Genomic DNA, 23,104 nt, shown 5'->3' on the forward strand with positions numbered 1-23,104 from the left:
TATGATTTACAAGTACACCCAGATCCTTCTCAACAAGTGACTCCCCCAGTTTAGCTCCTCCTAGGACATATGATGCATGCAGGTTGTTCGTACCCAGGTGCATAACTTTACATTTATCTACATTAAACCTCATTTGCCAAGTGGACGCCCAAGCACTCAGTTTGTTTAGAGGCTCCGTCGCCACATTATAAGTGCCCCATCTCCTACATAAGGAGATCGGCGCTATAATGTAGGTGACAGCAGTGCTTTTTATTTAACAAAACGATCTGTTTTCAACACTTTATTAGTAATTTTAGATTTATGCTAATTCGTTTCTTAATGCCCAAGTGGGCGTGTCTTTACGTTAGACCAAGTGGGCGTTCTACAAAGGAGTGTATGATCCTGACCAATCAGCGTCATACACTCCTCTCCATTCATTTAGTCAGCGCATAGGGATCCTTTTAGATCACTATATGCTGTCTTATACTAACACATTAACGATACTGAAGTGTTTAGACAGTGAATAGACATTCCACGGGATGTCTATTCACAATCCCTGCACTTCGTTACTGTTTCTGTGGTAGTTACAGCAGAGCAAAGCGTAATCTTGTTGTAACCTGTCATCTACAGCGTAATCTTGCGAGATTACGCTTGCTCTGCTGTAAGTATCACAGAAAGAGTAACGAAGTGCAGAGATTGTGAATAGACATCCCGTGGAATGTCCATTCACTGTCTAAACACTTCAGTATCGTTAATGTGTTAGTATAAGACAGCACATAGTGATCTAAAAGGATCCCTATTCGCTGACTAAATGAATGGAGAGGAGTGCATGACGCTGATTGGTCATACACTCTGTACAACGCCCACTTGGTCTAAAGTAAAGACACGCCCACTTGGGCATTAAGAAACTAATTAACATAAATCTAAAATCGCTAATAAAGTGGTGAAAACAGATGTTTTTTTTAAATAGCACTGCTGTCACCTACATTATAGCGCCGATCTCCTTGTGTAGGAGATATGCCACTTATAATGTGGTGACAGAGCCTCTTTAAAGAGGCTCTGTCACCACATTATAAGTGGACTTTCTCCTACATAAGGAGATGGGCGCTGTAATGTAGGTGACAGCAGTGTTTTTTATTTAGAAAAACTATCTATTTTTATCACGTTATGAACTATTTTAGCTTTATGCTAATTTTTTTCTTAATGCCCAACTAGGCCTGCTTTTACTTTAGACCAAGGGGGCGTTGTGGAGAGAAGTGTATGACACTGACCAATCCGTGTCATACACTTCTCTCCATTCATTTACTCAGCGCATAGTGACACTGCGTTGTTCACTATGTGATGTCTTATACTGACACATGAACGTGTGTTTTGACAGTGAATAGACATTCCTTCCAGCCAGGACGGGATGTCTATTCACAATCCCGACACTTCGGTAACGTTTGTGTGGTACTTACAGCAGAGCAAGCGTTACCTCGCGAGATCACGCTGTAAATGACCGGTTACAGCGAGATTACGCTTGCTCTGCTGTAAATCCCCTTCCATAGACTGAACATTACTACATAGCTTGGTGTAATCCCATCCTCTATATCATTAATAAATAAGTTGAATAATAGTGGTCCTAGCACCGAACCCTTGGGTACACCACGTATAACCGGGGACCATTCAGAGTAGGAATCATTGACCACAACTCTCTGGATACGGTCCTTGAGCCAATTCTCAATCAAATTACAAACAATACTTTCTAAACCTATAGTCCTTAATTTACCCATTAGACGTCTATGGGGGACAGTGTCTCAAATGCCTTTGGAAAGTCCAAAAACACTATATCCACAGCAGTCCCTCTGTCTAGGCCTCTGCTCACCTCTTCATAAAAACAAATCGGGTTGGTTTGACAGCTTCTGTCCTTAGTAAAACCATGCTGGCTGTCACTTATAATGCTATTTTTTGTCACATAATCCTGTATAGTCCCTCAATAGCCCCTCAAACATTTTCCCCACAATGGATGTTGGGGAGGAAAAAAAATTCTGCCACGGCAGTGGCGGGGTTTAAGGTCCTAAAATATATCTAGTATTAAGGGGTTAATAACAAATAGGAGCATGTTTATGTAGAGCAGGGGTCTCACACTCGGCCAGGTAAGTGGGTCACATATAGGAAAAATGGAACGTTGACGGGCCGCATTACTTTAAAATTTTATACAATACAAAATTATTGTTAATAAGTTATTTGAACTACTATAACACTATATTACTATCATAATAATACTACATTACTATAATAATACCGCTAGGTTTAAAATTTGAGAGCATTCTCCACTTGCTTATTTAAACAATCCTAGTTTTCCAGTTCAAGTGTCGCTAAATGCAGTCCGGCGGCTCAGTTGGCAGTGTTTGGCAGACACACATGTCAAGAATGGGCAGCCCCTTTTTAGATAGGGCTACAGAGTCCTCTGTAGATAATGCCACAATGCCCTCTGCAGATAATGCCACAGTGCCGTCTGCAGATAATGCCACAGTGCCGTCTGCAGATACTGCCACAGTGCCGTCTGCAGATACTGCCACAGTGCCGTCTGCAGATAATGCCACACACACCCCAAGTAGATAGCTCCATTGGGGCTCCCTTTAGGAGTGGAATCCCCAGCCAGAGTGTTGCAGACACTTTGGCTGGGGATTCCTCTGCTGTTGGAGCCCCTGACTTCACTGTCCATACACAGTGACGTCAGGGGATCCTCCTGGACCGGAATGTGATATCAGGGGCAACCCCAGAGCTGGTGTCCCAGAGCAGAGCACTAGTATAGGCTCTGCGCCAGAACTCTGGGGAAGCCACTGACATCAGCGTCCATATATGGACAGTGATGTCAGGGGCTTGCCCAGAGCTGGAGTCCCGGAGCAGAGTCGCTTCTAGCACTCTACCTGGGATTCCAGCTCTGCTCCTGACATCACTGTTCCTATATGGACATGGATGTCAGGGGCAACCCCAGAGCTGGAGTCCCAGGCAGAGCGCTAGTAGGCTCTTCCTGGGACTCCAGCTGTGCTCCTGACATCACTGGGACTCCTGCTCTGGGGAAGCCCCTGACATCACTGTCGATGTATGGACAGCGATGTCAGAGGCTTCCCCAGAGTCCCGGAGCATAGCCTATACTAGCGCTCTGCCCGGGACACCGCTCTGGTGAAGACCCTGACAACACTGTCCATATGTGGACAGCGATGTCAGGGGATTCCACAAAGTCCCGGAGCAGAGCCTATACTAGCGCTCTGCACGGGACTCAGGTTCTGGGCAAGCCCCAGACATCGCTGTCCACAGAGTCCCGGAGCAGAGCCTGCACTAGTGGCTCTGTGTCCCGCGGGCCGCAGATGACAGCCCCAGGGGCCGCGTGCTTGAGACTCCTGATGTAAGGCATGCTATAGATAGCCAATGCAAGTATATTGAAGAGAAAACCTTTATGGTACTACGCAGGTTTATCCACATAGGATGAGAGAGGACTATTTGAAAATTCTATTGACGTGAATACTTGCATAGAACAATACTCAATGCACTGGCCTACTATACTGTGTTTTGTTATGAAAGCTGATGCGTAAATAGATTATGCCAAACAAGGATTATATAAGCACACTCAACATATAATGGGGCCTTTTTTTTTTTTTACATATTTTTCTATAGCTCTTCTAAGGGGGCATCTAATAAGCTTTATTTTTGTATTAATTAAATGTATGATCAGAGATCTTAGTACATGCTTTAGAGAAGAAAAGGTTTCAGAGTTTTTGATATTGCCAAAAACTTATTTACTATAGGTTTTTGGTTCTATAGAGTGAATACCGTATGTACAGAATAAGAGTATGTCCAGTCCAAACGGGTCTGATTTGCTGCGGAAAATTACACAGCAAATCCAACCCAGAATCTGCAGGTAAATCCGCCTGAAAGTACACACCAAATTTACAGTTTTCTGCAACATGTGGATGAGATTTGTAAAAATCTCATCCACTTTGCTGCTGTATTCCGCTGCATATTTTGTGCGCCAGAAAAATCGTTTTGTCACGTATGATCGCTGCAGCAAATCTGACCCGTATAGACATATCCTAAGTCTGATTAGTAAGTAAAGGTGGTCATAGATGTAACATTTTGTACATGACATTCAGTTCGTCTGATAAGTAAAACCACGGATTTGTCTAGAAGCATAGAAACAAGTCTGATTCTGAAATTCAGGGTGCGAAAGTAATAGTCATGTGTGCCTGAGAACAAGTCCTCCCATGCACATGTTCGTATCACATCCATGCCAGTCAAAATAATCTGTTCCGTGATGATGGACATTTCCATCAGTTAGAACACTTATCAAACACGCATTCAAGTTTTTCCTCCGTTGTTAGTCTTGTCTTTAATGCTACTATAATACAGCTCGGGTGGGATTCAAATTATTAACGGGTTCCCTTACTTTTCAGACAAAGACATACGCATTTTTTCGCTGTGTTTTGCAGTGTATCCTGCCATGGAAAATTATTCTAATAATAAAATAAAACGCCCTATATTATAGTGGACCCTAAATAAACTCCCTGTCCAGAATGTTTGTGGATTTCCACACTATGTATATAATTGCATAAACATACATACCTACCTACCTACCTACCGACGCTCATTATATTAAACTCACCCATTACGTATAGACCTATATGTGCACATTCATATATCCTAAGCGTGCTCATCTTATTTATGTAGGCTGTGGACTGTGAGAAGTGTGGAGGACAGTGCGGCGTGTGCTGTAAGCCGTGATAACTCTCCCAGCTAATGCACAGATACGGTGCCAGGTGCAAGCTCAGTACATATATACAACACCAGAACCAAGCTCATACATATATACAGCATCAGAACCAAGCTCAGTACGTATATACAGCACCAGAACAAAGCTCAGTACATATATATATCAGAACAACCAATCTATATATATATATATATATATCTGTATATTTGTTTTGAGATTGGTTGTTCTGATATATATATGTAATGAGCTTTGTTCTGGTGCTGTATATATGTACTGAGCTTGGTTCTGATGCTGTATATATGTACTGATCTTGGTTCTGGAGTTGTATATATGTTCTGAGCTTCTCTTTGGTGCTGTATATATGTGTTGAGCTTGGTTGTTATGATGTATATAACTCCAGAACCAAGCTTAGTACATAAATACAGCACAAGCACAAATGCAGCTCCGTACAGAGATTATATGCAAATTCAGTTTAAATCCTGCCATATACGTCTGTACGGCATAAAACTACAGCTCCCAGTATAGCCAGAACGATGCTAAGGATATGCTGGGAGTTGTTGTTTCACAAAAAAAGAACGCTCCACCCATCTCGCTGCAGATCATACAGTGACTACAGTACTGATCAGTCACAGGGAGAATAAACATTTACGTTTAGTGACTCACCGGTGACAACTTCTCATATTGGAGTTGTTCTTTTTCTCTTTTATTTGGTTCCCTATGATGACTTCTCCTGTGCACGGCCCATTTCTGCAGAGTTTGCCGGTCAGATGTCTTTAGCTCCTCACTTTTCCAACGTTTCTGCACCTATAAACGAAGATAAAATTCTCATGGTGCTGCACTCTATGCTCCTGAATATAATAGTATCATACACTGTGCCCTCGAATATAATAGTATCATACAATGTACCCTCGAATATAATAGTACTATACAGTGTGCCCCCAAACATAATAGTGCTACACACTGTGCTGAATATAATAGTGCTACACACTGTGCTGAATATAATAGTACTATACACTGCGCTCCTGAATATAATAGTACCATATACTGTGTCTATGAATAAAATTGTCAAACACCGTAAAATAATGCACCACACACCGTGCCTCTAGTAGATAGTGCCCCTCATAGAGCACCCTGTAGTTAAGGACCTTTAACACCTGCCGATATTCGGCCTGTGCAACGAGCGCCGATAAACGATACATAGTTGATCGGCGCTCGTTTGCTCCATTCACATGGAGCTATGGATGGGGACAAGCGGCCGTTACTCAGATTGCTCGTCCCCATGCATTATTATATTATCATATCGGCAGCAAGTCTCCCTGTTTACACCGGAAGATGTGCTGCTGACAACGATAATATTTTACTTTTTTAAAACTATACGATTATCAGATGATCAAGCGTTTGCTTGTTCATCTGCTGATCGCTGACCTTTTTACACAGGGAAATTACCGACAACAAGAGTTCTATGAACGCTGGTCTGCACGATAGTCGCCCAGTGTAAAACCCACTATAGTGCCTCTCATAGTGCCCCCTGTAGATAGTGCTCCCCATAGTGTCCTCTGTAGATAGTGCTCCCCATAGAGCCCCCTGTAGATAGTGCCTCTCATAGAGCCCTCTGTAGATAGTGCTCCCCGTAGTGCCCTCTGTAGATAGTAGCGTTCCCTGTAGATAGGGCCCTCTGTGGCGCCCCCTGTAGATAGTGCCCCCTGTGGTGTTCCCTGTAGATAGTGCCCCCTAAGGCTTTCCATGTAGATAGGGACCCCTATAAAGTCCCCTTTAGTTAGTGCCCCCTATATAGTCCTCCCCTGTAGTTAGTCCCACCTATATTGTCCTCCCCTGTAGTTAGTGCCCACCTATATAGTCCTCCCCTGTAGTTAGTGCCCCCTATGTGGTCCTCCCCTGTAGTTAGTGCCCCCTATGTGGTCCTTCCCTGTAGTTATTGTCCCCAATAGTTAAAGAGGCTCTGTCACCAGATTTTAAATGTCCTATCTCAAACATAATCCGATCGGCGCTGTAATGTAGATAATAGCAGTGGTTTTTATTTTGACATGATTTTATTATGAATGACATCACAGCGAGATCACGCTGTGCGGCTATTAAGTCCCACACAAACGTTCCCGATAAATATATATATATATTTCGTCACCTTAGCTCTCCAAAAAAATAAATCGTGATCAAAAAGTCGCATATACCCCAAAATGGTATAGGTGAAAACTACAGTTTGCCCCACAAAAATTAAGCTCTCACCTCGCTAAATTGATGGAAAATTAAAAAAGTTATGGCTCTTAGAATATGGCAACACAAAAATATTTTTTTTTTTTTTTAGCAAATAGATTTTTTTAGAAAAAGTGGTAAAACATAAAACAAAACACTTAGAAATTTGGTATTGCCGTAATCCTATCAACCTGTAGAATAAGGCGCACATGTCATTTTTACCGCCTGATGGACGCCGTAAACACACAGCCCCCCAAAATTTGCATAATCGCTGTTTTTTCTCGCATTTCCCGCCACAAATAATTTTTTTTCAGCTTCCCGGTACATTATACGGTACAATAAATGGTGCCATGACAAACTACAACTTGTCCCACAAAAAACAAGCCCTCATGCGGCTATGTCGACAAAAAAACAGAGGTTATGGGTTTTGGAAGGTGGGGAGGAAAAAACAAAAATTAAAAAACTCAAATTGGCCGTGTCTCCAAGGGGTTTAATGGTGCCTTCAGATATGGCACCTTTTTTCTGCTGACTGGTTCCCTTTAAGTGGCGTTATAAAAAGGATTGGTAATTGCTACAGTGAAGGATGTGCGTTTCGCCATTAGAAAATTCTTCCCATCATTACAAATTTTGTGTTATTTAGGCTGTTTCAGGACAAGAATTCTTGTAATTTTGGACACCCTGACTAAAAGCAGTTTATTCAAAGTTGTGACTTTTTTTTTTTCATTGTATCTATTAAAGGCTGAGTAATCTGTGATTTGGTAACGAGTTCCAAAGAAAGAGCAGGCATGTCCTGTACTACGTTAATTTCAAGACTGTTAAAAGTACTGCCCCAATCTCTGGTTTAGCAACATAAACTTCTTTGGTATTTATTTCAATGTTATACTGGGTTCAGGAGACAAAGATACATTGAGGTATATTTTTAAATTTGGCATGGACATTGACCACTGATGAGGCCCAGGCTTTACCGTATTCTGGCTGGTGAGGTCCCAGTAAAAAATGATTGAGAAGCCCTGGATTGGTTTATGTCTTGAATAGAATTCTAGCAATGGTAACCTGTAGAGCTCGATGTGTGGAATGATCATTACTAGATTATTCCCACAGCTCTTCTCCTGGTATACTTAGTCATGCTCCAACCTTTTGTGTTCTGATCACTGTACCTAACTTTCTATTCCCTTGTCGTTTTTGTTGCCTATAACAGGACCTGCAGGTCTTGTATGCTGCTACATTTACCCATTAGAGAGATAATAAATCTTTCTTAAACCTTGTAGTCTAAAAGGGAGCACAATGACGATAAGTGAAGGGATCCTGCTCAAGGTTCTCTAAGGTTAGAAACAGGCAAACAAGCAAATGCTGATCCTCCCATGGGCTGAGAAAAGTTGCTGTAGCTTTCATCATGTACAGGAATTTAAAAGCCTCAGATAACTAAAAAGGTAAATAAATGCTGTAATTTTACACATTTTTGGTGATGGCAAGCCTAGCTAAGGCTGTACGTCTGATGTGCACGTTTTAACATGAAAAAAAACGGTGTTAAAATGTGCACCACAGTTGTACATTGATTTCTATGGCCAGGACGGATGCCCTAATGGTTTAGTTTGTGTGCTTACGTTCTATCCTTTTTTTTTTTTTTTTCCACATCCTGAAAAGCGTAGTCTAGTATGCTTTTCAGTACTTTTCCAAAACATATACGTTTCTATTTGTATTGAAGTCAATGGACGACGTATGCAATCTTAAATCTTAGACCCTACGTTTGCATAAGTAAAACTTATATTTTTTGTCACCATATATGGGAAATCTTGACTTCACAAAGTTTGATTTCGCTCAAGAACAAAAAAAAAAACATATACGTTTTTAGAAGTAAGAACGGACACAAATGTATAAAAACGTATACGACGTATACTGCAAAAAAGTAAGCGTATGTTACAAATGCATACATCTTTGTAACTTTAAAAATTTATACGTCGTCGTATACCACAAATGTGTGCACAAAACGAGATGTGAACTTAGGCGGGATTCACACGACAGGGTTTCCCGGCCGGGTGCCGGCCGTTCATAAATCGGCCGGCACCCGGCTGCATTAGGAATAATAGACCCCTAATGGGGCTATTCACACGACCGATTTTTTGACGGGCCGGGAAAACCGGCCATCAAAAAATGGGACATGCCCTATTTTCGGCCGGGTACCCGGCCGCCCGGCTCCCATAGAAGTCTATGGAGCCTGGTAATACACGGCCATCACCGGAATGTGTCTCGAGTGCACGGACGAATGGCTACGCTGGAGATACTGTGTGGCAGGGCCGGGGTGTACAGCAGGTGGAAGGGAGCACTGCGCTGGCTCCCTTCCCCTGCTTGTTACGGTTCCCGACCACTGGCTGTGTTTTTACAGCCAGAGGTCAGGGTCCTTAAAACCCGAGCCATAGACTTTTTACGGCTCGGGTTTTAACTTGCTGCCCGCGCGATCGGGCAGCTGAATGTCGGGTCTCCGTCTGTCAGTGACTGCCGGGGACCCTGAGGAGAGGATAGAAGCAGCTGTCGCTGCTTCTGTCTTCTCTGATCACTTGTACACAGCGCTCAATGAACGCTGTGTATAGGAATAGACGCCGCTGTCTGTATTCCTCCCGGTGATCATGTGACTGGTCACATGATCGCCGGGTGCCGTTAGTGACAGACTGCTGCTGGGTCTTACTAGACCCAGCACAGCCCTATTAGTGACAATCGTCACTATGAGAGGGCTGATTTCCCCTGTAACTGGGGCTGCTGTGCAGCTCCAGTTACAGTGGAAAAACATGGTGGAAAAAGAAAAAAAATATTAAAAGTTCCAAAAAGGTCTTTTTTGACCTTTGAGGGACAGACCATAATAATAAAAAATAAGTAAAGTGCAAAAAATTCATCCGATTAAAAAACGGTCAGGGAAAAAACCGGATGCAAATCGGCCGGTAAAAATGGCAACACGGCCCGGAACGGATGCAAATCGGCCGGGAAAATCGGCCGATTTTCCCGGCCGACACTCGGACCCTGTCGTGTGAATGAGGCCTTAGGCCTCATTCACACGGCAGGGTTTCCCGGCCGGGTGCCGGCCGTTCATAAATCGGCCGGCACCCGGCTGCATTAGAAATAATAGACCCCTAATGGGGCTATTCACACGACCGATTTTTTGACGGCCGGGAAAACCGCCCGTCAAAAAATAGGACATGCTCTATTTTCGCCCGGCCGCCCGGCTCCCATAGAAGTCTATGGGGCCGGGTAATACCCGGCCATCACCGGGATGTGTCCCGAGTGACGGCCGGGTTTTCCGGCTCTTGCGCTCTATCTCCTCCTCCTCACAGCGCAGAGTGCATGTGAGGAGGAGGAGTTGATGCCATTCTGACGAATGGCATCGCTGTACACGGTGTGGCAGGGCCGGGGTGTACAGCAGGTGGAAGGGAACGCTGCGCTGGCTCCCTTCTCCTGTTTGTTTTAAAAGCGCCCTGGCCCGGCGACACCTTTGATGGCGCCGCTAGCAGCTGCAGCAGCAGCTGCGGCTGCTACTACTGTAGCGACGCCACTATAGCAGAGCGGGGAGGTATCTCCCCGCTCTGCTATGTGCTAGCCGCACTTTAGCTCCTTGAAGGAGCGGAATCCCCGTGTGTTCGGGGATTCCGCTCCTGGACAGAGCGCTTGATGTCTCTGTCCATATCTGGGCAGTGACATCAGGGGAAACTCCTGAAGCGGAATCCCCGAACACATGGGGATTCCCCTTCAGGAGTTGCCGCTGATGTCACTGTCCGGATCTGCCCGGCCCGGCACGGATGCATAACTTTATGCAAACCGGCCGGGCAGAATGGCCGATTTTACCGGCCGGCACTCGGGCTCGGACCCGACCCGGTCGTGTGAATCCCGCCTTAGCCTAAGAATAGTAAGATCTTCTGTTTGTTTGTTTGTTTGTTTGTTTGTTTTTCTCTTTACAAATCAGTCATCTTTAAACTTGGGGAAAAAATGTGGAATCTGATGTATGTACTTGTCTCTCATTCACAGTGTATTTCCTGGCTTTGAAGGCATGAAGCAGCAGGAAATATGCAACAAAATTGTGGCCAAGTTGTTAGAAGATTATTCAAAGTTCTTTGAATGTGAGTCCACAGGGAAGGATGCATTTTGTGAAGACCTGGCCAAAGTTATTACTGTAAAAGTAAGCAGAACGTTTTTTTAAAATATTTTTTTCAAATGTGTTGAAGCGTGTATAACTGATGTATACTGAATCGAGCCAGAGAATTTTGAGAAGGGGAATTATATAATCACTAAAATCCTTGAAAGGTCAAAAAGTAGCATGCACACATAATAAAGTGTAAGTGAAAAGCTACAGAGGCAATTGGAATGCTCTCAACTATATCATAGCGTTATATATTCTATTCCTATTCACTTTCATGTTAACTTGTTATATTGCATTCTGTCGCATAAAAGAGCACCAGGAGTTGCTCATACAGCTAATATAATAATAGTATAAGGCCTCATGCACACGACTCCTGCTTTTTGCTGTCCGCAAATACGGATGCACAAGAATAGGTCATGTTCTATATTTTGCGGATCATTTCTATGGCCCGGACACACACTAATATACGAAAAGGTGTCTGTGGCCTATAGAAGTAAATGAGTCCGCAATTTCATCCTTAATTACGTATGAAAACTACGGTCGTGCGCATGGGGCCTAAAGGTAAAATAAAGTCTTCAAAGTTATGAATTCCATTCAGTATTGAATTAAGGGTACCATGGACCCAGTATATTTTTAAAGATGCTGTAAAGGATCTGCCAGGCACAGCTTCGGGGGTTAACGCCCATAGATAATCAGTCTGCACCTGCCTCTATGTCTGTGAGACTGACTCCATCTTCCACCACTCAGGGTGGCAGGCTTAGGAGTGGGAGAACCTATCACAGCCTGGCCAGACGGAGCTAGCTCCCGCCCTCTGTCTATTTATACCTGCCTTTCCTGTTCCTCCTTTGCTTGTGATTCTTCTCGTTTGGTTTCCTGGCCCTGCTGCAGCGTCTTGTACTATTGTCCTTGCTTCATATTGACCCCGGCTTGCTGACTACTCTCCTGCTCTGCGTTTTGGTACCTCGTACACTCCTGGTTTGACTCGGCTTGTTTACTACTCTTCTGCTCTGCGTTTGGCACCTCGTACTCTCCTGGTTTGACTCGGCTTGTTCACTTCTCTTGTTGCTCACGGTGTTGCCGTGGGAAACTGCCCCTTTCTCCCCCTAGCTCTGTGTCCCTTGTCTGTTTGTCTGTCGTGCACTTATTGAGCGTAGGGACCGTCGCCCAGTTGTACCCCGTCGCCTAGGGCGGGTCGTTGCAAGTAGGCAGGGACTGAGTGGCGGGTAGATTAGGGCTCACTTGTCTGTCTCCCCACCCCCGTCATTACAGATGCTTTGCAGAATTGATATTACAAATGCACCCACGTTAACTCTCTACATAAAAGCATACATACAAACAATCCACATTTACGCATGTGAAGGCACACTTACTAGACACATTCATGTTGCATAAATATTCAGTAGAAATATGCTGCGTGTACACAGTATTACTCCACATATACACTAGAATGTATGTTCCAATAAAAAGACCCCACATAATTGTAAGGGTATGTTCAAACGTAGTAACCAAAAACGTCTGAAAATGCGGAGCTGTTTTCAAGGGAAAACAGCTCCTGATTTTCAGACGTTTTTGGAGCAACTCGTGTTTTTCGCTGCGTTTTCGCTGCGTTTTTTATGGCCGTTTTTGGAGCCGTTTTCAATAGAGTCTATGGAAAACGGCTCCAAAAACGTCCCAAGAAGTGTCCTGCACTTCTTTTGACGAGCCGTCATTTTACGCGCCGTCTTTTGACAGAGACACTTAAAATTACACCTCGTTTGAACAGAACATCGTAAAACCCATTTCAAGCAATAGGCAGATGTTTGCAGGCATAATAGAGCCGTCTTTTCAGGCGTAATTCGAGGCGTAAAACGCCTGAATTACGTCTGAAAATAGGTCGTATGAACATACCCTTATGATATTTGGCTTTTTAGTCTTCAGATAATACCTCCATACAGATCCCAAATAATTCTGGCATAAGATGCAGTCTTTTGTCTCGTATGAAACAAAGCCTTCAGGGAGACCGCTCACATGTTGCTTCCTCTCTTACTGGTGACCTCTCCTTTCAGGCTTTGCAGTAGACTTGCCTACTCTTGACTGAAGTCCGGGAGATTACAAGACAATTTAAGGCCTCATTCACACGACCGTGTTTTTGCTTCCGCAATTCACCCAAAAATCTGTGGGTGAATTGCGGACCCATTCATTGCTATGGGCCCATGCACACGACCGTGGTTTCCACAGTTCGTGCACTCGCCGGGAGCCTGGACCGCAAAAAGATAGGACATATCTTATTACGGGCTGCATTTGCGGTCCAGGCAGATTCATTGAAATCAATGTGTGCCCGGTACGTGATTTGCGGGTGCCCCGCGGATGACTCTGCGGCCATCCGTGCCGCAATCACGAGCTTTGCACACAGCTACGGTCGTGTGCATAAGGCCTAAGGTGGTTGGCAAGTATGAACAAAGCTAGTCTAGAAATCTAGCTTCAATTTATCATATGGCCAAGCCACTTTATCATCCCTTTTAGTCAAGGTGTCAAAAACTTTTCTTCCTGCTACCACCACTCCTTGCAGGTCACTTCTATGTGTATCTAATTTTGCAAAGTTCTTGCCACTTAACAGTGATGCTCATCTCTAATTTGGTTGATGCAACGTAATCGAGAAAAGGAACATTGAAAACTGTGCCTGCTGTATTCAAATTAAATGGGTTGTCGGTGTTGTTAAAATTCTTTCGTAAGGGCTGGAAATGATATAAATAAGCAAAAAAATCCTACCTAATCTTGCCCCCAGCGATCCAGCGCCGACGCTCCAGCAGCACTCCTGGTGCATAGCATGTGATGAGAGCAGCAAATCATAGGGCTCAGGGGTCATGTGTTGTATTTCTGGCACTATGTCAGAAATACGATTTGTCACCACTGTGCCCCGCTGAGCCCTCTGATTGGCTGCAGCAGTCAGATGCTACGTACGTGTAAATAACCATCTTGAGTGCCGCCTAAACTTTCACGCTAGATAACTGGGGGCAAGGATAGGTCAGTACTGCTTTTGCTTATTTATTTCATAATCAGCCCTTACAAAATAAAATTCACAACCAGGATAACTACTTTAACTTGAGAGTCATCTGGGCGTTGTTGTTATCTTGAGAAGTCAGGAACTCTGGTGTCTAAACATACCCCTCACGGCTTGATTGACATTTTAGAGGCCGCACTATGTCACTCCTAGATCTACAAAATCCTGTGCCTTCGTCGTTCTATTCAACTTACTGTAAGCACTTTACTGTGCATGCTCGGGAAGTGGAATAGAATAGCGCAGCCACAGGATTTCAGAGATCTAGTAGTGACGAAGAGCGGTCCCTGAGACTTTAGACAAGCTGTGAGGGGCCTGTTTAGGCACCAGGGTACCTAACTCTTCAGGATAATGGCAACACCCAGGTGACCTTTTTAGGCTAATTTGCAAATAGCACGCTGTGATTTTGTGTTTAAATTATTAAGATGTATTTTTTATACACCGTATACTGTGTGCCCTTAAAATATGTGGATGTTGCATACTAGCTGTTTGCTGTGTGCAGTATATATTTTTATTTCAATAAGTTTTTCTTAACCCCTTAATGACAGCTCATACGTCTTTTCACAGTGGTCATTGAGTGTACTTATGCCACGGTGCTGTGACATAATCCCTGTCTAAAAATACCCGGGCTCCTGTTCTAACGGGTGGAATCGAAGTTGATCCCACCCGTTAGATGCCGCAGTCAATATCGACCGCGGCACTAAGTGGTTTCTAAATGGGAGTGGGTTCCATCTTTCATCCCGTCGGCACCAATGGTTTCCACGGCAACCAGGGGCCTAACAAAGGCCCCCAGGTCTGCCTTCCGTCTATGCCTATTAGGTCCTGTCAGAAGCAGGGCCTAATAGAATTCCTGTCTGTTTTACTGTAACAGGCATAATACACTTCAATACAGAAATATTGCAGTGTATTATAAAAGCGATCAAATGATAATAAAAAAAGATATAAAATCCCAAGTTAAAAAAAAATGAAAAACCCACTTTTTCCACATACAAAATGCTTTAATATGGAACAAATTAAAAAAGCTACACATAATTGTTATCGCTGTATCCGTAAGAAACTGAACTAGAAAAAATGTACATTATTTAACCCGCATGCTGAACACTAAAAAATAAAATTAAAAAAATGGCAGAATTGCTGTTTTAGTTTCATCCGGTCTCCAAAAAAAAATGCATTAAAAAGCGATCAAAAAAACGTATGTATCCCATCACCAAATGGTACCGATAAAAACTACAAGTCGTCCCGCAAAAAATAAAAACGTATACAACTACATAAAAAACAATAAAAAAGTTTTGGCTCTTAGAGTATGGCTTTTATTAAATAATTGCTTTTATTGTACAAAAGTATTAATACTGTATAAATTTGGTATCGCTGTAATCGTAATGACCCGCAGAATGACGTTATTAAGTTACTTATACCACACGGTAAACTGTGTAAATTTAAGACTCAAAAAAGAAAGGCAAAATACAGTTTTTTTTTTACACTACCCTTCATATGAAATGCTCGTTCTTCAGCTGATTGTATATTTTATGCAGCATAAAGTAATATCATTGTCGTCAGCACATCTCCCTGTGTAAACAGGGAGGTGTTCTGCCGATGTGATAGATATGTATGGGGACGAACGATCGTAGAAATTAGCGCTTGTCCCCATGCTAGCTGTTATGGCCATGGTCAGCCGACACGTCCCACTTATCGGCAGTTACGACTGCAGGACTGTATCTTCATGTCGGTGTCTCCCTCCTCAGAGACATCAACACTTACAGCTTTAGTGCTGTCCTGTAGGGTGCGCGCATTCACTCCTGGCTTTAAAGGGCCATCGTGCGCACCTGTCTAAAGTTACCCAATCAACCCAGTAACACCCTGGACTTTAAAAAGGGCTCTGCCCTTCCTCTCCTTGCCTGGGCGCTGTTTATATTCTGGTGTTAGTCTATGCAAATGGTGCCTTAGTTGTATCCTGCTCCCAGTGTTCCCGTATCCTGCTTCCCTTATCCTGTTGCTGTGTTTGTTCCCGAGCCTAAGCCTGTTGTTGGAGTCGTGTGTGCCTTATCTGCCACATCCAGTGTCATCTGCTATGCCAACCATCATCTGTGCCACGTGTCTGCTACTTCGAGTATCTCCCAGATCATCTCCCCAAGTACTCTTATCCAAGATACTATTATGGACTGTTGTTTGGCCAGCATCTTCTCCGCTATGGCAGAGCAGCCTAGTGGGCTCACGTGCCCCACAGCTGAGACAGTACGCTCAGGCCATGGACCCCGCTGGTCAGCCCAAGACCGCGACGGCATTCCAAGCGATGCAAGCGGACATGCGAGACCTTCAGTTACGGCAGGATCAGCTCCTTCAGGCAGTGAACTCCATCGCGCATTGATTGTATGCTCCTGCTGCAATCGCGATGGTACCTCCTCCTGTTGCTCCTCCTGTCTTTGCTGATTTCAGAATCTCTCTACCACCTTGCTATGACAGGGATGCAAAGACCTGCAGGGGTTTCATTAACCAATGCCAGATCCACTTCAATCTGCACGCATGTCTGTTTCCCTCTGATGAGACCAAGATCGCCTTCATCGTCTCCCTCCTCTCTGGCAAGGACCTGGCATGGGCTAATCCCATATGGGAACGTGAGGGTCCAGAGACCTCCAATTTGCAGTTGTTTCTACAAACTTTCCGTACTGTCTTTGAGAGCCGAGTCAGTCATCTTCCTCATCTCCGCTACATCTCTTCTGACCCTCTGTCAAGGAGAAACCACGGTTGGGTAATATGCTATTCAGTTCCATACCCTGGCAGCGGAACTTGCCTGGAACAATGAGGCTTTAGTTGCTACCTTCTGGCATGGACTGTCCCCGCGAATAAAGCACGAGCTTGCTGCTCATGACCTCCCATCCTCCCTGGATGCCCTTGTTTTGTTGACGACCCGACCGACATGAATATCCAGGAACGGGCTCAGGAGGCCCGCCGAGACCGAAAGCTCCCTAGACTGGCACCCAAGTTCCAGCGACCTCTACTGCTCTCTTATGTTCCACCTAAAAAAAAAACATGCAAGTGGACAGACTCAAATTAGCCAACCAGGAGAATCCGTGAAGAAGCACTTCTCGACTATGTTTGTATTGCGGCCACGGAGGCCATTTTGTGCATTGATGTCCTCAGAAGCTGGGAAACTTCAGCACCTAGGGTTGGTTGGGGAGACAACCCTAGGTGAAATGATGCCAACTACCAAATCCTCTCCCAAACTGTCACTGGTGAGAAATCACATAATGTCTCTGCCTATCTGGACTCCAGAGCCGCTGCAAACTTTATTCAGCAGGATCTAGTAGATAGTCTCCATTTGACCACGGTTTCTCTAAAAAGACCCCTGGCAGTTGCTTTTGTGAATGGGCAACCTCTGCCCGATCAAGTACTGTTCATAACAAAACCGATCAGACTTCAAGTCGGAAACCTCCACTCAGAACATTTAGTCTTCTACGTCCTATCTAAAGCCGTCCACCCTATTCTGCTGGGCCTGCCTTGGCCTCGTTTACATGCTCTGGTCCTCGACTGGAACTCCGGAGAGGTTCTCCAATGGGGCTCCAAGTGTCTTTACCGTTGCCTGACACAGGTTTGTCCTATACAGTCTCCTCTGCCTCTGTCACTCTCTGGACTACCCACACACTGTGCAGGTTTCGCAGATGTCTTCAGTAAAAAGGAGGCAGAAGTTCTTCCTCTTCATCGTTCCTATGATTGCCCTATTGATCTCCTCCCAAACGTCTCGCCCCTTCGTGGATGGGTGTATCCTCTCTTCTTGCCCGAGACTCCAGGCCATGTCGGCCTATGTCAAGAAGAACCTTGAGAGGGGGTTCATCCAGAAGCCGCCTTCTCCGACTGGAGCCGGGTTCTTTTTCATTAAAAAGAAGGATAGAACTCTTCGACCCTGTGTTGATTACGGTGGTCTTCACCAAATCACGGTCAAGAACAAGTATCCCTTGCCCCTGATCTCAGAGCTCTTTGATCGCATTCTTAGAGCCAAGATTTTTACCAAGCAGGACTTATGTGGGGCTTACAACCTGATCCATGTTAATCAAGGTGACGAATGGAAGACTGCATTCAACACTCAAGATGAACACTACGAGTATCGCATGATGCTCTTTAGTCTGTGTAACGCTCCAGTGATAATTCAGGAATTCGTGAATTACATCCTCCCGGATCTCCTCTATGTATGCGTGGTGGTATAGTTGAACAAAATCCTGATCTACTCGCCACATCTGACGACCCATCGGAAGCATGTTCGTCAAGTCCTGTTGCGTTTGAGGGATAATCGTCTGTTAAACGTGAAAAGTGCATATTTGAGAAGAATGCTCTGCCTTTCCTGGGCTACATTGTCTCCAATCATGGACTCAAGATGGAAGATGAAGTCTGTCTTAGAGTGACCAAGTCCTCGGGGCCTTCGTGCCGTACATCGATTTCTAGGATTCGTAAATTTCTACCGGCAGTTTATCCCAAACTTTTCATCGCTAACTGCTCCTATCTCTGCCCTTACTAAGAAGGGGGTGAACGCCAAAGTCTTGGCTCTGGAGGCTGAGTCAGCGTTTATCAGCCTCGAGTGCCTTCACTTCAGCCTCAATTCTTAAACCATCCTGACTTATCTCCACAGTTCTCTTTAGAAGTTGACGCTTCTTCTGTTGGTGCAGGTGCACTTATGTTTCAGAAAAACCCCAAGGGTAAGGCAGTGGTGTGTGGCTACTACTCAAAACTATTCTCTCCTGCAGAGCGCGATTATTCCATTGGGGATCAGGAGTTACTGGCCATCAAGTTGGCTTTGGAGGAATGTAGACATTTGTTTGAGGGAGCCATACGTGCTATCATCATCTACACGGACCACTAGAATCTTACCTACCTCCAGTCTGCTTAACGTTTAAATCCTCGTCAAGCCAGGTGCTGGTTGTTCTTCGCCCGATTCTAGTTTGTGCTCTGCTTCCGTCCCGCTGACTAGAATGTGAGGGCCGATGCTTTGTCTCGATCGTTTGCGACAGATGACTGAAGAGACTCCGCAATATATTATAGATCGTTCCAGGATTATTTCTGTCAATTCTCTTCAAATTAGAGACATTCCCCAGGGAAGACCTTTGTTCATCTAGCTGACAGGAGAAAAATTCTCCCCTGGGGACACCGTTCCAAGCTGGCTGGGCACTCTGGCCTTCGTAAAACTCGGGGCCTCATTGCTCGTCAATACTGGTGGCCCACACTGCCTAAGGATGTTGTGGACTTTGTCTTTTTTCCTGTACGATCTGTGCCTCTAATAAAACTGCTCACTCCAGACCTGCTGGCTTACTCCAAACCCTGCCAGTGACTGATGCCTCCTGCCAACATATTGCAATGGACTTTATTACTGACCTTCCTCCTTCGGCTAGATGCACTACTGTCTGAGTGGTTGTGGACCGCTTTTCTAAGATGGCGCGTTTCATCCCACTTTCGGGTCTTTCCTCTGCTCCTCATCTGACAATTTTCTTCATACAGCATATCTTCCGTCTTCAAGAAATATTAATTCAAAAATTCCCTCCTGTAGATTTGCTCCCAGGTTCCTCGGACCTTTCGAAGTCCTGCAACAAATATACCCTGTAGCCTACAAGCTTCGGCTGCCTCCTAGCCTCAGAATCCCCAACTCATTTCATGTATCCCTCCTGAAACGCATAGTCCTGAACTGCTACAGTAAGTCTCCTTGTTCTGCAGTTGATCCGACCGGTTCTTCTGACATCTTTGAGGTGAAAGAGATTCTGGACTACTAGAGGGTAGCCGGAAAGACGTTCTATCTGGTGGACTGGAAAGGGTTTGGTCCTGGGAGCCGGAGGAGAACATCAATGCCCCAGCTCTCATCCAAAAGTTCCTCTTATGCTCTGCACCTAAGAAGAGGGAGCGTAAGGGGGGGTACTGCTATGCCCGCGGTCGCTGATTGCCGACACGTCCCACTTACCGGCAGCCACAACCGCAGGACTGTATCTTCATGTCGGCGTCTCCCTCCTCAGAGACGTCGGCACACACGGCTGCAGTGCTCTCCTGTGTCCTGTCTAAAGTTTCCCAATCAACACAGTAACACCCTGAACGTTAAAAAGGGCTCCACCCTTCCTCTCCTTGCTTGAGCATTGTTTGTATTCCTGTGTTCATCTATACAAATGGTCCCTTAGTTGTATCCCGCTCACAATGTTCCCGTATCCTGCTTCCCATATCCTGTACCCTGTTGCTGTTTTTGTTTCTGAGCCTAAACCTGTTGTTGGAGTCTTGTGTGCCTCATCTGCCACGTCTGGTGCCATCTGCCACGTCTAGTGCCATCTGCCACGTCCGGTGTCATGTGCCACTTGTCTGCTACTTCGAGTATCTGCCAGATCACCTCCACAGGTACTCTTTTTTCCGAGCGACTATTATTGACTGTTTGGCCAGCTGCTTCTGCGCTACGGCAGAGCGGCTTAGTGGGTCCATATACCCCAGAGCCGTGACACTAGCTCTTTGTGAAAGTCGAAAAGGAGTGCCATTCAATGAGCTGTCTCTCATTCCTTCAGTTCAAGAGGGCTATTTTCAAACCTAAAAACATCTGATAAGTCTCCTGACTGGTAGATCTATTGACATGAGTGGCATTAGTCAGAGATCATATAGTAAGCCTTCAATGTATGTTTAACCCCTTGTCGCAACATGACAACACTGCGCCGTCCTGGTGTGAGTGTTGAAGTATGGAGCGGGCTTACGGGCTGAGCCCGCTCTATACGTTGCGGGTGTCTGCTTTGTATTCCAGCTGGGACCTCGCAGTAACAGCCAGGAACAAAGGGATCTCTGATCCGGGGTGTTTAACCACTTAGTTGTCGTGGTCAATAGCGACAGCGGCATCTAAGCCATTAGGATGAGAGAGGGGCCCCTTTGACAGCCCACCCCCGTGACACAGTCGTAGAGTGCTGATGGTTGTCGTGGCTCCTGTTAAGCCTCTGTCAGGGCTTATCAGGAGCCTGTAAAAGTGACAATACCTTGCGATACATTAGTATTGCAGTGTACTGTACCAGCGATTTGACTATTTAAATCCCCTAGGGATAATAAAAAGTGTTTCAAATCATTTAAAAAGGTTTTTACTAGTGTTCGAAAAATAAAAAAAATATTAAATGTTCATTAAAAACCGTCCTTTTTACAAAAAAAATTTGCTGTCGCCGCATCCATAAAAGTCCCATCTATTACAATATAACATTTTCTTTTGTACAGTGAACGTTGTAAAAAAAACAAAAAACAGAATTGCTGTTTTTTGGCCACCATACCTCTTAAAAAAATAAATGACTAAAAAGTGATTAAAAGTCCTATGTACCAAAACATGAAACCAATAAAAACTACAGCTCGCCCTAAAAAAAAATTAGCCTCATGCATACTTCCGTGTGCTGTTGAACAGCCGCTAATGACTGTTCAGTTGTTTCAATGACCAAATCAATGCAAAGGCCGAGACTGTTCCGTTAAAAATGGGCAGGAGTAGGAACTGCCCTATTTTTGATGGAATGGCCGCACGGTTCCGTTAACACGGAAGTGTGTATGGCCCCATTGAAATTAATGTCAGGGTGCTATCGGTTAAAAAAACGGATAGCACCCATACGAAAAAAACTGAAGTGGGCATGAGGCCTAAAGAGGACCTGTCACTAGCTCCTCTAAAGTGAGTTATTCGACTACCGTGATTGCCACTGTGTATGTGACTTCAGTGGTGGTGGTTACTTAGTTCTGTGTCTCACGCGATGACGTTGGTCGGCGAGTGTCTGGAGGAAACAGCCTCACACTGATAGGTCAGCATCAAAGGCTCTCGTGATGACGCTGGCCTAGGAATGTTTGAAGCAAAGAGTCTCAAGTTGATAGGTCAGCATCCGAGCATTCACTGTGTGAAGCGGCCGTGAACCACTCGACACACAGGAGTCTCCTCCACTCATCGAGAACTCCCTGGGAACAGCGGTAATTTAAGTGCTGAGCCCAGGGAAGCCCTTGACGTCACTGTTCATATATGGACAGTGATAACGTGCTTTCAACTATGGAATCCCCGGCCAGTGCAACACCAGTTCTCTGGCCGGGGACTCCTGTCTTGGGAAAGCCCTTGACTTCACTGTCCATATATGTCAGGGACTCCCTCCTAGAGGGAGCCCTTGTCAACTAGTGGAATCCCCGGCCAGAGCACTGCTGACACTATGCCGGCGCTGCAGTGGGAGATTCCACTCGTAGATGGAGCAGTGACGTCAGGAACTTCTCCACGAGCGGAATACCAGGCTAGAGCGTTGCCGACACTGGCTGGGGATTCCACTACTAGGGGGAGCCCCTTACGTCATTATCCATATATGGAGAGTGACGTCAGAGGCACCTCCTGGAGTGGAATCCCCGGCTACCGTGTGGCCGATGCTCTGGCCAGGGATTCCGCTCCTAGAGGGAACCCGATGGCACTATCTACAGGGGTGTAGCAGTATCTAAGGGGGGGGGTGGCGCTATCTTTAAAGGGTGTGTGGCACTACCTACATGGGCAGTGTGTGTGGCACTTTATATGTGGGCACTGGCACTATATATGTGGGCACTATCTACAAGAGCATTGCGGCACTATTTCTACATGGGCACTGTGGTGTTTTCAAGGGGTTGGGACAAAAAAAGGATGGATTGTATTTGTCAAACGGCCATGAAAAACTATTAGCAAAAAGGATGACAAAAGGCCATTAAAAACTGACTCGAAATGGATGAAAATTTGAAGACACACTGATAGTTGCTCAGTTTTTAATGGCTGTTTTTTTTCACGGTCATGTGAATGTAGTGTATGTATGTATTTAATTTTTTCTATTAGGCGCTTAGGGGGCATTATACTCTATGGGGGCATCTGTGTGGGCATTATAATGTATGGGGCAGCTATGAGGGCATTATTCTGTGTGGGGCAGCTATGAGGGCATTATTCTGGGTGGGGCAGCTATGAGGGCATTATTCTGTGTGGGGCAGCTATGAGGGCATTATTCTGTGTGGGGCAGCTATGGGGGCATTATTCTGTGTGGGG

At 45.0% G+C, this 23,104-nt stretch overlaps 1 protein-coding gene across 4 annotated transcripts in view; it reads left to right on the forward strand.

Moving 5' to 3' along the window:
- FAM13A (family with sequence similarity 13 member A) overlaps nt 1-23,104 on the forward strand; it is a 303,023-nt gene that overhangs the window by 72,650 nt on the left and 207,269 nt on the right. For all 4 annotated transcript variants that reach the window (XM_075860670.1, XM_075860672.1, XM_075860669.1 and 1 more), the window contains one exon: nt 10,955-11,105. In XM_075860670.1, the coding sequence (XP_075716785.1) occupies nt 10,955-11,105 (151 nt within the window). The remainder of the gene's footprint in view (nt 1-10,954; nt 11,106-23,104) is intronic.

Source organism: Rhinoderma darwinii, chromosome 1 (assembly GCF_050947455.1).
Source record: "Rhinoderma darwinii isolate aRhiDar2 chromosome 1, aRhiDar2.hap1, whole genome shotgun sequence".
Taxonomy (NCBI): Eukaryota; Metazoa; Chordata; class Amphibia; order Anura; family Rhinodermatidae; genus Rhinoderma; species Rhinoderma darwinii.